At 40.0% G+C, this 15,608-nt stretch overlaps 1 protein-coding gene across 6 annotated transcripts in view; it reads right to left on the reverse strand.

The window, feature by feature from the left end:
- Window positions 1-11,999: 11,999 nt before the first annotated feature.
- Window positions 12,000-15,608, reverse strand: part of LOC111179053 (putative E3 ubiquitin-protein ligase HERC3) — a 137,286-nt gene continuing 133,677 nt past the window's right edge. For all 6 annotated transcript variants that reach the window (XM_089912476.1, XM_022582305.3, XM_022582299.3 and 3 more), the window contains one exon: window positions 12,000-13,725. In XM_089912476.1, the coding sequence (XP_089768602.1) occupies window positions 13,517-13,725 (209 nt within the window). In that variant the 3' untranslated portion in view covers window positions 12,000-13,516. The remainder of the gene's footprint in view (window positions 13,726-15,608) is intronic.

Below are 15,608 nucleotides of genomic sequence, written 5' to 3' on the forward strand. Positions count from 1 at the left end.
TTTCTCACTCCACGAGGGAGGTTAACCAATCCCTCCTTACCTGGGTTGGAAAGGCGTGGTGGTAGCTTCTGTGTCACATCCAACTGGAGAATTTCCTTGATCTAATCTGCAGGAGAGTTTTCACCTCTTCTGAAGACATGAGGACCTACTGTCTTATCACAAGCTCCTCCTCAGCTTTGTGAGATACTGTTCCCCAAGATAAGTCTGCAGGTGGAGGCTGCCAATGCGCCTATCAGTGCTCCAAGAAGGCATCTCTTAAAAGTGAAGACATTCACAAACCAGAAGACTCGTAACTCAAGCAACCCCAGCTAAGTAGTACGAAGGCAACATGGGCATCATGTTCTTAGATATTCTAGAGACTTAACAAATGTTTTAAAATATGCTTGGCTCCATTTTTAAGAGCCAAAGAAAACTGGAGACAACCAACACTTACATTTCTTTTTGAGAGGAAATGATAAAATTCTGCATATTAGCCTTGATTTTATATACTTCCTCTTCTGTGCTTGACCCTAACACAAAACATTCTGTTCATTGGGCTGCACCTCAAATCTGTTTTGGCGTTCTGTTGTATGCCCTCCTTCATTCCACCTTTCTCTCCATCATCCAGTTAACAGTGATTTGGCTGTTTTCTCCTTTATTTTTTCCGGTTTTATTGAGATATGATTGACATGTAACATTGTGTAAGTCTAAGGTGTACAACAGGTTGATTTGAACCACTGATATATTGTAAAGCGATTACCATCATAGCATTAGCTAACGCCTCCATCATATTACATAATGACCATTCTTTGTTGTAGTTAGAACATGTAAGATCTACTCTCTTAGCAACATTCAAGTATATAGTACAGTATTACTAACTATAATCACCATGCTGTTAATTAGATGCCCAGAATGTATTCACCTTATCACTGGAAGTTTGTATCCTTTGACCAACATCTCCCCGTTTTCCCCACTCCCCAGCCCCTGGTAACTACCATTCTACTCTGTTTCTATGAGTTAGGCTTTTTAGATTTCACATATAAGTGAGATCATACAGTATTGGTCTTTCTCTGACTTAATTAGCATAATACTTTCAAGGTCCATCCATGTTGTCACAAGTAGCAAGATTTCCTTCTTTCTGATAATATTCCATGGTATATATACACCACAATTTTTTTATCCATTCATCCTTTGACAGACCCGTTGTTTCCATATCTTGGCTATTGTAAATAATGCTTCAATGAACATGGGGGTGCAGACATCTCCTCAAGATCCTGTTTATATTTCCTTTGGATATATATATATATGCCCAGAAGTGGGCTTGCTGGATCGTACGATAGTTCTATTTTTATTTTTTTTAAGGAACCTTCATAATGTTTTCCATAGTGGCTATACCAGTTTACATTCCTACCAACAATGCACGAGGGTTCCCTTTTCTCCACATCTTCACCAACACTTATCTTTTGTCTTTTTGACAATAGCCATTTTGACAGGTGTGAGATGAATAGCTCCTTGTGGTTTTGATTTGCATTTCCCTGGTGTTTAGTGATGCCGAGTACCTCTTCATGTACCTGTTGGCCATTTGTATGTCTTAGTTGAAAATGTATTTATTGAGTTCTCCTGCCTATTTTAAAATCAAATTGGTTATTTTTGCTGTTGAGTTGTATGAGTTATTTACATATTTTGGATATTAACTCCTTATCAGATATATGGTTTGCAAATATTTTCTTCCATTCCATAGTTTGCATTTTTTATTTGTTGGTTGTTTCTTTTGTTGTGCAGAAGCTGTTTTAGTTCGATATAATCCCACTTATCAAGTCTTGTCTTTGTTGCTAGAGCTTTTGGTGTTAAATCCAAAAATCATCACAAAGACCAATGTCAGGAAGCCTTTTCCCTGTGTTTTCTTCTAGGAGTTTTAGTTTCAGGTCCTGTGTTTAAGTCTTTATCTTGAGTTAATTTTTGTGAATAGTGTAAGATAGGGGTCCAATTTCATTCTGCATTTGACTATCCAGTTTTACCAACATCATACATTCATTCATTCATGTATTTATTTTTTTTACATCATTTATTAAAGAGGCTATTCTTTCCCCATAGAGTATTCTTGGCTTCCTGTCAAATATCAGTTAACCATATATGCAAAGGTTTATTTCTAGGCTCTTGATTCTGTTCCATTGGTCTATTTGTTCTTTTTTATGCCAGTACCCATACTATGTTAATTGCTATAGCTTTGTAGTATAGCTTGAAATAGTTATTACTATAGCTATAGTAGTATACTTTGAAACAGGAAGTGTGATGCCTCCAATTTATACTTTTTTCTCACGATTGCCTTGGCTATTTGGGATCTTTTGTGGTTCCATACAGATTTTAAAATTATTTGTTCTATTTCTGTGAAAAATGCCATTGGGATTTTGATAGGGATCACACTGAATCTATAGATGGCTTTGGGTAGTATGGATATCTTCACAATATTAACTCTTCTGATTCATGAACATAGGATCTCTTTCCATTTCTTTGTGTCTTCTTCAATTATTTTTTTTTGCCAAAGTCTTGTAGTTTACAGTGTACAGATCTTTCACCTCCTTGGTTAAATTTATTCCTAAATATTGTATTGTTTTTGATGTTATTATTAAAGGGATTTTCTTTTTCAGATATTTCATTGTTAGTATATAGAAACACAACTGATTCCTATATGTTGATTTTGTGTCCTATAATATTACTGAATTCCTCGATTAGTTCTAGCTTTTCTTGGTGCAGTCATTAGGATTTTTTATGTATAAGATCATATCACCTGCAAACAATGACAGTTTTACTTCTTCCTTTCTGATTTAGATGTCTTTTTTTCCTTGCCTGATTTCTCTGGTTAGGATTTCCAGTACCGTGTTGAATAGGAGTGAGAATGGTCACCCTTAACCGGTTCCTGATCTTAAAGGAAAAACTTTCAATTTTTGAACATTGGGTATAATGTTAGCTGTGGACTTATATGTTATGTTGAGGTATGTTCCTTCTGTTCCCAATTTGTTGAGAGTTTTTTATCATGAAAGGATGTTGTCGTTTGTCAAATGCTTTTCTTGCATCTACTGAAAGGATCATATGAGTTTATCTTTCCTTCTATTGAGATGTATCACATTTATTGATTTGCATACATTGAATCATTCTTGCATTCCAGGAATAAACCCTGCTTGACCATGGTGTATGACTGTTTTAATGTACTATTGAATTGAGTTTGCAAATACTGTGTTGAGAATTTTTGCATTTATATTCCTCAGGGACATTGGTCTGTAGTTATCTTTCCTTGTAGTGTCCTTATCTGGCTTTGGTACCAAGGTTATGCTACCCTCATAAAAATGAGTTTTGGAGTGTTCCCTGTTTGAAAAGGATTGACATTAATTCTTCTTTAAATGTTTGGGAGAAGTCACTGGTGAAACCATCTGGTCTATGGTTTTCTTATTGGGAGGTTTTTGATTATTGATTCAATCTCCTTCCTCTACTAGTTTGGATTTTCTATTTTTTCATGATTCAAAGTTTTGGGTTTTTTTAATTGATGGACATTTGAAGTTTTTTTTTAAGATTCTTTTTGATGTGGACCATTTTTTTAAGTCTTTATTGAATTTGTTACAATGTTGCTTCTGTTTTATGGTTTGTTGGTTTTTTCTGGCCACGAGGCATGTGGGATCTTAGCTCCCCAACCAGGGGTTGGACCCACAGCCCCTGCATTCAAAGGCAAAGTCTTAACCATTGGACCACCAGGGAAGCCCCATGAAGTTTTTGGGTTTTTTTCACACACAGCCTGGGCTTTATTGGGTATTAGTGAGCATGATTTCAAAAACATGCTTTTTAAGTGTGGTTATGAGGACAGTAAGTTTTAAAGGACTTAAACTATTCTTATAAAATATATCATCTGCTCATCTTCTGGCCAAATTTTCTCTAAATGATTCAGTTGATTTTTTTTTTTATACCGCTGACTTCTACATCTCATTTAAAAAAAAATTTTGTTGGAGTATAGTTGATTTACAATATTGTGTTAGTTTCAGGTGTACAGCAAAGTGAATCAGTTATACATATACATCTATCCATTCTTTTTTTAGATCTTTTTCCTATATAGGTCATTACAGAGTACTGAGTATTGAATAGAGTTCCCTCGGCTATACAGTAGGTTATTAGTTATCTATTTTATATATAGTAGCGTGTATATATCAATCCCAATCTCCCAATTTATCCCTCCCCTCTCTTATCCCCTGATAACCATGTTTGTTTTGTACATCTGTGACTCTACTTGTTTTGTAAATAAGTTCATTTGTACCGTTTTTTTAGATTCCACATATAAGCAATAGCATATGATATGTCTGACTTACTTCACTCACTATGACAATCTCTAGGTCCATCCATGTTGCTGCAAATGGAATTATTTTGTTCTTTTTTATGGCTGAGTAATATCCCATTGTATATATGTACCACATCTTCTTTATCCATTCCTCTGTCGATGGACATTTAGGTTGCTTCCATGTCCTGGCTATTGTAAATAGTGCTGCAGTGAACATTGGGGTGCATGTATCTTTTCGAATTATGGTTTTCTCTGGGTATATGCCTAGGAGTGGGATTGCTGGGTCATATGGTAGTTGTATTTTTAATTTTTTAAGGAATCTCCATACTGTTCTCCATAGTGGCTGTACCAATTTACATTCCCACCAGCAGTGTAGGAGGGTTTCCTTTTCTCCACACCCTCTCCAGCATTTATTGATTGTAGATTTTTTGATGATGGCCAGTCTGACCGGTGTGAGGTGACACCTCATTGTAGTTTTGATTTGCATTTCTCTGATAATTAGTGATGAGCATCTTTTCATGTACATCTGTATGTCTTCTTTGGAGAAACGTCTGTTTAGATCTTCTGCCCATTTTTTGACTGATTTGTTTTTTTTATATTGAGCTTCATGAGCTGCTTGTATATTTTGGAGATTAATCCCTTGTCAGTTGCTTTGTTTCCAAATACTTTCCCCCATTCTGAGGGGTTTTTTGTTTTGTTTTGTTTTTTTTATGGTTTCCTTTGCTGTGCAAAAGCTTTTAAGTTTAATTAGATCCTATTTGTTTGTTTTTATTTTCATTGCTCTAGGAGGTGGGTCAAAAAAGATCTTGTGCGATTTATGTCAAAGAGTGTTCTGTGTTTTCCTCTAAGAGTTTTGCAGTGTCCTGTTTCTACGTATTTATCAGTTTCTACTAGGTTATCTAATTTGTAGGTGTGTGATTGTTCGTAATAGTCTCTTACGATCCTTTGTATTTCTGTGGTATCCATTGCAATGTCTCCTTTCATTTATAAATGTTATCTATTTGAGTCTTCTCTTTTTTTCTTTTTAATAAATTTATTTTATTTTTGGCTGAGTTGGGTCTTTGTTGCTGCATGCGGGCTTTCTCTAGTTGCGGTGAGTGGGGGCTACTCTTCATTGCAGTGTGCGGGCTTCGCATTGTGGTGGCTCCTTTTGTTGCGAAGCATGGGATCTAGGCACGCGGGCTCAGTAGTTGTGGCTCACAGGCTTAGTTGCTCCACGGCATGTGGGATCTTCCCAGACCAGGGACTGAACCCGTGTCCCCTGCATTGGCAGGTGGATTCGCAACCACTGCACCACCAGGGAAGCCCTTCTCTCTTTTTTTTTTCTTAATCTAGCTAAAAGTTTGTCAATTTTATCTTTCAAAAACCAGCTGTTAATTTCATTGATCTTTTCTGTAATTTTTTGGTCTCTATTTCATTTATTTATATTATCCCCTTCCTTCTGCTAACTTTGGGCTTAGTTTCTTCTTTTTCTACTTCCTTAAGGGGTAAAATTAGGTTGTTTGAGATCTTTCTTTTTTCTTAATGTAGACATTTCTATAAACTTCTCTTAAAACTGCTCTTGATGCATCCCACAGGTTTTGGTATGAAGTGTTTTAATTTTTGTTTGATTCAAGGTGTTTTTTTATTTTCCTTTTGATTTCCTCTGTGACCCATTGTTCGGGAGTGTGTTGATTTCCACATGTATGTGAGATTTTCAGCTTTCTTCTTGTTATTGATTTCTAGTTTCATACCACTGTGGTTGGAAAAGATACTTGGTATGATTTCAATCTTAAATTTGCTAAGACTTGTTTTGTGACCTATGGTATGACCTATGGTGGAGAATGTTCCATGTGCACTTGAGAAGAATGTGTGTTTTGTTTCTGTTGGATGGAATGTTCTGTATATATCTGTTTAACTGATTTGGTCTAAAGTATGGTTCAAGTCCAATGTTTCTTTATTGATTTTCTGTCTGGATGATCTATCCTTTGTTAAAAGTGGGATACTGAAGTCCTTAAGTATTATTGTATTGTCATCTATTTCTCCTTTCAGATCCGTTAGTATTTTGTTAATATATTTAGCTCCAATGTTAGGTGATTATATATTTACAACTGTTAAATCTTCTTGATAAATTGACCTCTTTGTCATTATATGATCTTCTTTGTCTCTTGTTACCATTTTTGGCTTAAAGTCTAGTTTGTCGGATGTAAGTATAGCTATCCCTGCTCTCTTGTGGTTTTCACTTGCGTGAATATCTTCTCCCACACCTTCATTTTGAGCTTGTCTGTGTCCTTAAAGCTGAAGTGAGTCTCTTGGAGGCAGCATATAGTTGAGTTTTATTTTTTTATCCATCCAGCCACTCTTTGTCTTTTGAGAATTCAATATATTTATATTTAAAGAAATTATTAATAGGTAAAGACCTACTAATGCCATCTTTTTGTTTTCTGCCTGTTTTTTAGTCCCTTTGTTACTTTCTTCCTCTTTCTGCCTACCTCTGTGAGATGAATTTCCATAGTGATTATGCTTTAGTTTCCTCTTTATCTTTTATGAATCTACTGTAGGCTTTTGCTTTGTTATTACCATAAGGCTTACATAAAACAACTTATAATAGTCTATTTTAGGCTGATAATTTAATGTTGATTGCATACAAAACCTCTACCCTTTTACTTTCCCTCTTTTACGTTTCTGATGTCACAATTTATATTATGTATTAACGAATTATTGTAGCTATAGTTTTCTAATACTTTTGTCCTTTAACCTTTATACTGGAGTTAAGTAATTAACACACTACCATATTACAGTATTAGAGTATTCTGAATCTGACTACATACTTATCTTAACCAGTATGTTGTATATTTTTATGTGTTCATGTTACTAACTGGTATCCTTTCATTTCAGCTTGAAGAATTCCTTTCAGCTTTTTTAATAAGTAAGGTCTAGTGGTGGTGAACTCCCTCAATTTTTTTTTGTTAGGGAGAGTCTTTATCTCACCTTCATATCTGAAGGACAACTTTGCTGGGTAAAGTATTCTTGGTTGGCAGGTTTTTTTTTCTTTCAGTACTTGAATATATTATCCCATTCTCTCCTGGCCTGCAAGGTCACTACTGGGAAATCTGCTGATTTCCTTATGGGGGTTCCCTTGTACGAGATTTTTTTCTTCTCTTGCTGCTCTAAAAATTCTCTGGTTTTGATTTTAGACCGTTTTTTTTAATGTATCTTGGAGGAGATCATTTTGGATTGAAAATAAACCTATTAGTTTCATGAACTTGGAAGTCCAAATTTCTCCCAGGTTTGAGAGAGAAATTCTCAGCCATTCTTTCTTTAAATATAAGCTTTCTACCTCTTTCTCCACCTCTTCTCCTTCTGTAATTCCAATGATATGTACAGTGTTTCTTTTAATGGTGTCCCCTAAGTCTTATAGGTGTTCTTCAGTCCTTTTCATTCTTTTTTTCTTTTTGCTCCTCTGATTGGCTACTTTCAATTGGTCTGTCTCACTGATTCTTTCTTCTTCTTGTTCAGGTCTGATGTTGAAGGTCTCTCTTGAATTCTTCAATTCAATTATTCTATTCTTCAGCTCCAAAATTTTTGTTCAGATCTTGTGTCTCTTTGATGTACATCTTATTTGTTCTTGTACTATTTTCCAGGTATCATTAAAGTGTTCTTCTGTTCTCTTGTAGCTCTCTGAGCATCTTTAGACAATTATTTTAAATTGCTTGTCAGGCAATCTCCTGGATCTCCATTTCTTCAGGGCCAGTTCCTGGAAGTTTACTGTATTCCTTTGGTGGAGACCTATTTCCCTGATTCTTCAGGATCCCTATAGCCTTTCACAGGTGTCTGTGCATTTGAAGCAGCAGTCACCTCTTCCAGACTTTATGGACTGACTTTGGTAAGTGAAGACTTTCACACCCGCAGGGGTTGGTGGCGCACACTACAGCATGCTGTGACCCCAGGTCTAGTGGTGCAGGGCACCAAGTGTGGGGCTGTGTGGCAGCAGTGGGTTGGGGGCAGGGGCGTGATCCCTCTGTGGCTCAGGTTGCTGGGGTCCATAGCATCAGCAACTGAATGGTCCTTGATGAATGCTGCAGGGAGTCCACAAAGGCTGCAGTGGTGCTTGGGGTCCTCAGCAGCACCCCCTGGTCCAAGGACCAGGACAGGCGGTGTGGTGGACGGGGCCAACGGTGTGTACACACTCCACTGCAGGGATCAGCTACAGATGCCTATGCAGTGGCAGGGGCCGCTTGCAGACACACACCTAGTGGTGGGTGCCAGGGCAGGCAGCAAGGGCCAGGGCCAACTGTGGGCACGCTGGCAGCTGCCAGGGTCCCTGGCTGTCTGCACGTTCTCCTGTGGCTGCACAGTCTCCCCCTGGGTGTGCACACCACAGTGGAGGCCAGTGTCAGGCTGGCAGTGTGTAAGTGCACAGCTGGAGGGGCTAGCCCCAAGTGCACACGTGGCTATGGGGCTTGTAGGCTGGTGTCTTGTACTCACGCAGAGGCCTGGGCTGGCTGCTCGTGTGGTACCTGAGCTCTAGCAGGGGCCAGAGTGGGGCAGGCTGGGAAGAAAATAAATAGGTAGGGACTGAGGTGGCTGATGTCAGTGAATGCAAATACCTGTGGGGTCCATGGTGGTCGTGCTGTCTCTTGGTTTCTTCAGTGGTGAAAGCTGCTGGATTTGTCTGTGGAGCAGGTGTCTCGGAACCACAGCTGCTCCTGCTATGTGCCTGCTTCTGGGAGCCCCTGCTTTTTCTTCCTTGTCCGTTGTCCCCCCATTTCTATGTCTCAGCTTTGCCAATCTGAGTGAGTGGCGTAAAACTGAAGGGGGACCTTCATGAGGTGCCCCGAAAGGCAGGGGAAGCTGGTCACTCACCCCACTCGCCCTTTCCTAGTGAAGGGTCCCCTTTCTAGTTGGGCACTCCTCCCTCTTGGTGCTGAGCACTGCTGGCTTTGGGGATGGGACGGTGCAGGCAGAATGAAGCTGTCTTCCCCTTTTTGTATGGTTATTCTCAGGTTTTATGTTCAACTGCATTACTGAAGTTTCTTAAGTGGACTCCAGAGCTCTCCCAGAGCTGGTTTTGTTCACGGATAGATGGCTAAGTGTTGATCTTTGTGGAAGAATGGAGGCTGGGTATCCTGCACTGCCATTTTGGTGGCATCACCTCCAGTCCTGCAACTCAGGAACAGCCAGATGGAAGGGATACATAGAGCAAGGTATGCGGGAATGGGCACGGAGCTTCGATGCCCTCTCCAGGCACACCGCTCACCTAGCAGACCTCCACATGTTCACCAACTTGGAATCTACTCTTTGACCATCAGTTCCAAACTATGGTCTGGGAGAAGTTAACAGGTACTAGGCTGACAACTAAATGCCCACAGACACTAGCTCCAATGAGATCCACAGCAGATGACAGAGAAGCCACACATCTGATCAGTATTTTGGTCTCACGATCGTAGAATTGCCTTACTGAACTGCACAGTGGCACGAAAACAAATCTTATAGCACTATGACCACTTGCAGACGGGTGGTCAGGGAAGTCACCTGCCACATCACAACGTGTCTTTTTATTTGGGCTAGGCAAACCTCATCTCTAGCTATCCATCCCTGGTCAAATTTGCTGCCCACCCTAGCAGCTGGGCGTAATATAGAGGAATGGTCAAGTTCACGTCCTACCACTGTGACAGTGAACAAGCTATTTTCTCTAAACATTCATTTCTTCATGTGAAAAACTGGGATAAGAATGAAAATTATAGTTACTGAGAGCTTGTTATGTGCTAGGCACTGTTCTATGTGCTTTCCATTAATTCATTTACTTCTCATTACAACTCCATGAGGGAGGCATTATTTTTATTCCCATTTTAAATAGGAAGAAAATGAGCTACAGGGAGGTTAAAATTCCCATTTTAAATAGGGAGCTACAGAGAGGTTAGCTGTGTGGCCCAAGGCCACACAGCTAGTAAATGGTCGAGCCAGGAGGGCAGTGGTAGCAATGAAACTGAACAGCACGTAGATAATGCTTGGTGCAGGGTCTGGCCTACCGTCAATACCTGGTAGTCACCACACTCGAAACCTTGATGCCTATTTCTGTGGGTTGATCTTAGACAAAGCTTGCTTTTCTTACCCCTGCGGCAGAAAGGCCCAGACATGTCTCTCTAGTTCAACGTCAGCTATGACCGAGTTCCTCCTGACACTTGAGTAAGTAAGTTATCAACTCTGTTACTCCTGCAAGTCTGGTCTCAAAGGGTTGGGGCAAGTCTTTTTCTGTAAAGGGCCAGATGTTAACATGGTTTGTTAGGCTTTATAGACCAGACCCTTTTAAAAATGTAAAACCCATTTTAGCTCACAGGCTGTAGCTGCCAACCCTGGCTCTCCAGGATTATTAATAGAGAACCTTTCTGGTCATCAAGAAGCTTTCACGCAGAGCGGGAGCCATCACAATTGGCTAAATCCCCTGGTTACATTTTCATTAAATCCCACCCACCACAAGTTGCCTTATTTTAATGAGATTTTTTCATTAAATAGGTACATTTCTGAAAACTGAAGAAACTTCCAAATGTCTGTCTGCAGGTGAGGGAAGGTAGGTAGGTAGGCGGGTAGGTAAATCTAGAAATGCCTACCTAAAGAGTCTTCTAAAGCAATAGTGATAAAGGAAAAAAGAGGAGAATATGCCCCAAAAAAATCGTTTTTAGAAAAGCAGCACAGAATTTCATTCATGCAAGAAACATTTAGAAGAATTTACTGAGCATCTCTATGTACAGTAATTTTAGAGCTCAGTGACCTTAGAAATTATCTGGTCCAATCTCCTTATTCCATGGATGAGGATTCTGAAGGACCTCCCCCTCCTCAAATTTAAAATAACTTGGCTATTTTCATTCAAAATTAAAGGTAACAGGCTTTTTTTGTCCTGCAAACTGAGCACTTACGTATGCTCTTAAGTGTTTGTTGAATGGAGCTTATTAATGGAAAGCTACTGTTCTCTTTACCACTTTTAAACCATCTATTAAGTCTGGTAAAAACAGTACATGGTAATTTTTAAAACTTACTGAAAATATTTTTTGCTTTGTGTAACTGGGCTAATTAGCACCAGCCATTAGATTACTAAGTCTTAGATTCACCTTTAATTCCTCCTTCTCCCTGAAGGCTCCCATCGCCTCCCCTCCTCCCGTCCCTCCTGCGCACAGCTCTTCTCTTTCCACTGCTGCCCCCCCCACACTGCTCTCGGCTGCTGTCCTTCCCACTCCATTCCAACACAAGTACCCTTATCCGCATTTCCTTAAAACCATGCTCAACTCATATCACTGCCTCCTTCCCCCACCCCAAGGCTCTGAACATTTTGAAGGTCCAAGGCTTAGCCTGGTTCCTCAGCCCCAAACTTACTGTCTTTCTCCCCAGTCGTATTTACCATTATTCTGTTTCCTCTGATGCTCCCTTCGAATTGTTCCTGGCCCTTCCTTAAATACTTCTCCATGTTCAAGCCCTTGCTAAGGCCTTCCCCTCCGTGAGAAATGCCTTTTCACCCATCAGAAGCTTCAGAAATCCCAGCCCTCCTTAATGCCATATGCTCCCCCGCTACCCTGTTTTCCTCTTCATTTTCCCAGCAGTTGGTTCTACTCTCTTGTGGCAGGAAGCAAGTTTGACCTTCTATTAGATTACTCGGGTAGATGACTTAATTCTTCTACTGAAAGCAAGCTACCCATTCTGCAAGTACAAGAAGAAATAGTTCTGGTTACATTAAAACAGCAAATTTATTGCATAATATTGAACTATAGGCACACACATAGAAAATAAACATTTCATATAACTATATCTTTTTTAATCTTGTATTATAAAGACTGAAAAACTACCAATTTAGCAATTGGAATAAGTTTTAAAAGCAAAAAATCTACAATCCTTCAGTGAGATTTGATGCTGTCTCACGGTTCATAAATACTTCATTTTATATAAATAAGTCTTTTCTCTAGTGACTAGGAATTTAAAATTAGGCTGACATGGATTCTTTGCTCATGTAGAATTTTCTTATCCCATGATGAAGAAGGTTGAGTGTGTCATGATTTCTGAAATACATATATTTGCTTCAAACACAATCCCTCCTGAAATCCCACTGTAAACACACATTCCAAATGCAATAAACAGAAGTTCCATAATAAAGAATGTCCTTAAGTCTTAGCAGTTAGGGAAGAGGGAAAAAAAATCTGAGTAGAAATTTTGCAATTTAAATAGAAAAGGAAAATAGACTGCGTGCATCCACCGGGAGGAGAGGAGAGGAAGGGACATTAAGTCAGGTAACAGAGAATGGGATGAAGTGAAGAGAAAAGTAGGAGGGTGGGAGGAGAGGTGAAGTGGGAGAGACAGAAAGTGACAGGGACAAGGATAAGAAATTTATTCTACTTTTCTGGGAGAAAACACTCCTTAGAAGATTAATGCAACCTGCTGCAAAAGCAAAATGATGCAAGAGGGTGAGGGCCTGTTACCTCATCTTGTTGTCAAAAGGGCTTGGCGGGGCCACCAGACCGAGGTCGGCTCAGCTGCGAAGCTACGCGGCTCTGCACCCCTTTGAGGAGGGCCGGGAATAGCCAGAGCCATGGGGAGATGGCCAGTCCCTCAAGAACTGTGTTTTTGGGCAAAAGGCAGGTTTATGAAAGGCTCCCATAAATTCGCAAGAGTTCCGCCAAAGTCATGGACCCGGATTCAGCTTGTTGGGCTTGGGAATTTCTGAAGTAATCCTCTCCTTCTTAGTCCTTAGGGTTGGACGGCAACAAGCCAGGAGCATTTCCAAGGCTGCAGAGAAAGGAGATGTTCTGCACGTGCAGGTGAGAAAGGACAGGTCAGTCAAATCATTCTTGCAGAGGAATGAGAAGTTAGGAAGACAAGGAAGCGTCGCGAGGAAAGGTCAGGGCTGAGAGAGACACCTGGGGAGTGCGAGTTTAAAAATCCGCTGCCCTTTTATCCGGCAGAGTACAGGGCAGTCACAGGTGCAAGGAACAATGGGGAAACTGCCTTTAGAAACAAAATCGCTTCTCAGACAAGGGCCAGTTTTTCACCCCATCCCCTAACCCCTGATTTTTCAAAAAGGTCACTGCTTACCACCCCAGAAATGCATCAATCGGGTTCAGGATTCAAAAGTTCCAACCCACTTATACAATAAAAAAAAAACAAAACAGAACTCACTCCCCATGATTTTCTGTATGGGCCTCAATGTGGACGTGGAGGAAGGAAGGGGAATCGGGGGCAAGCTGGGGAGCCTCAGGCCAAGCTGAACCCCTCGTAGTTGTCAAGGGCCTGGGTCAGCCGTGCACACAGGACCTCTTTGCTGCTGTACTTGGGGAGGTCAAGAAGGTTGTAGCAAGTGTGGGCCACGGGCAAGTACTCCTCCCCGCTGGCTGTGGACTGGATGACAATCTGCAGGCTGGCCATGCCGTAGATGGGGATGCGATCGCTGCCTGTCAGGAACACTGCGGAGAAAGAGAATGGGAAACACCAGCTAGGTAAATGGGGAGCGGTTCTCTGCGGCCCAGGGAGGAACAGAAGGGAAGGGGTGACACCCTGTGGCTCATGTGAGAAGTACAACCACTTTTTTGTGCCAATATGTGTTGTATTAATATTAATAAATGCTCCCTTATAAAGCAAGAGATTGCCTTTCAAGCCCTGTGTTTTGGTTTTATATGGATAAAAAGTCTATACTTTTCATTGGCTAATTTCAGACCCTAATTATACACTGACACAAAGCATCCATCCAATGGAAAGATGCTCAAGAATGCCCCCGAATAAAAAATGGCCTCAGTGAAATGTATGGCCTCATAAATGTTACGACCTTTCACAAAATCAAAAAGGAAGGGAAATGCTGACCTAGGAAAAGGGCTGACCTCAGAAACCCGGAAGAAGACTGCAGACCATGGGGCCTCAGGGTCTCCCCTCAAGTATCTGTGCTTATTATACCCCCTTGGCTGGTGAATTTCCATTTGGGATCTGTTTGCTTGCCTTTCCCTGTCTCTCCATTTCTCTTAAACCAGAAGATCTGACACTGACACTATATGAGACATTTCCCTCTTGCGACACACTTGTGACTTGGAGGGAAAAAAAGACCAACCCAGCTGTCTTTTCCTGTTTTCCAGCACTAGATAACCTTCTTTGTTGAACTGCTGGAAAATTAACTATCGATACAATGAAATCATTAGTTAAGGAGCACGTTCAGATAACCTGTCACTACCTGAGGCTATGATACATAAACATTCTTGCCAAATCTGTAAAGTTAATAAAAATTTATGAAAGTCCAATGGTCTCTGAACAGACAAACATCTTCTTCTAAGGAAATCCCCGGACCAAGGGCAAGTGACTCTTGATTGTCACAGTTCCACAAGATCCACTGGCAAATCTTATCCTGCCATTTTTGACGCATATGCTGCTATTTCTCAAGGGCCCATGTAACTGGGCAGAGGGGGAAGCAGGGCTCTTTTTTGTTAGATCTCCGCTTCCTCTCATCCTTACTCCATGGGAGCAGTCGAATCTGGGGGTAAATCTTGCATTAATACTAATATATGCTCATTCTTATAAAGCAAAAGAGACTGCCTTTCAAACTCTGTTTTTCTCATGTTTATATTTCTCATTTATATTTATTTTCTCATTTTATATTTATATAATGTATTTATATACATTTTATATCTCAAAATATTTTATATTTCTCATTTTATATTTCTCATTTTATAGCATAATATATATATTATGCTATTCAATGGCTAATTTATGACTCTGATTATACAATGACACAAGGATTTCTACTATTTTTAAAAGGGTAATTTGCTCATGTAAACTAGGCTTCATTTTCCTTTGCAAATGTACTACCATTCTCAAACGTCATCCAGCCAGTCACAAAGGACCATTTATTGTACGATTCCATTTATATGAAATATCCAGAACGGGCGAATCCATAGAGACACACATAGACACAAAAGTTGCCAATATCTGGAAAAGTTGAAAAAGTAAATACCCTTTTACAGCAGACTGGTAAGCGGTGGGAGGCTGGGAGGAAATGGGGAAAGATTGCTAATGGGTATAGTGTTTCTTCTGGGGGTGATGAACGTGTTCTAAAATTAATCGATAGTTTCACAACTCTGAATATACTAAAAACCACGGAACTGTACACCTTGAATGGCTGAATTGTAACAGTATGCGTGTGTGAATTAAATCTCAATAAAGCTATTATAAATCACATCTCCCCAGTTTACATCTGCAGTAGACACTAATATTTTCAAAAGGCTAGAAAGATAAGGGAGGTTAATCCAAACAATTCGATTTCATCAATGTAATAAAGGAATCACCTTCATATAAAATAACTAGT

Source organism: Delphinapterus leucas, chromosome 5 (assembly GCF_059928025.1).
Source record: "Delphinapterus leucas isolate spDelLeu-1000000601 "Yukka" chromosome 5, BTC_Dleu_Yukka2, whole genome shotgun sequence".
In the NCBI taxonomy this organism is placed as follows: domain Eukaryota; kingdom Metazoa; phylum Chordata; class Mammalia; order Artiodactyla; family Monodontidae; genus Delphinapterus; species Delphinapterus leucas.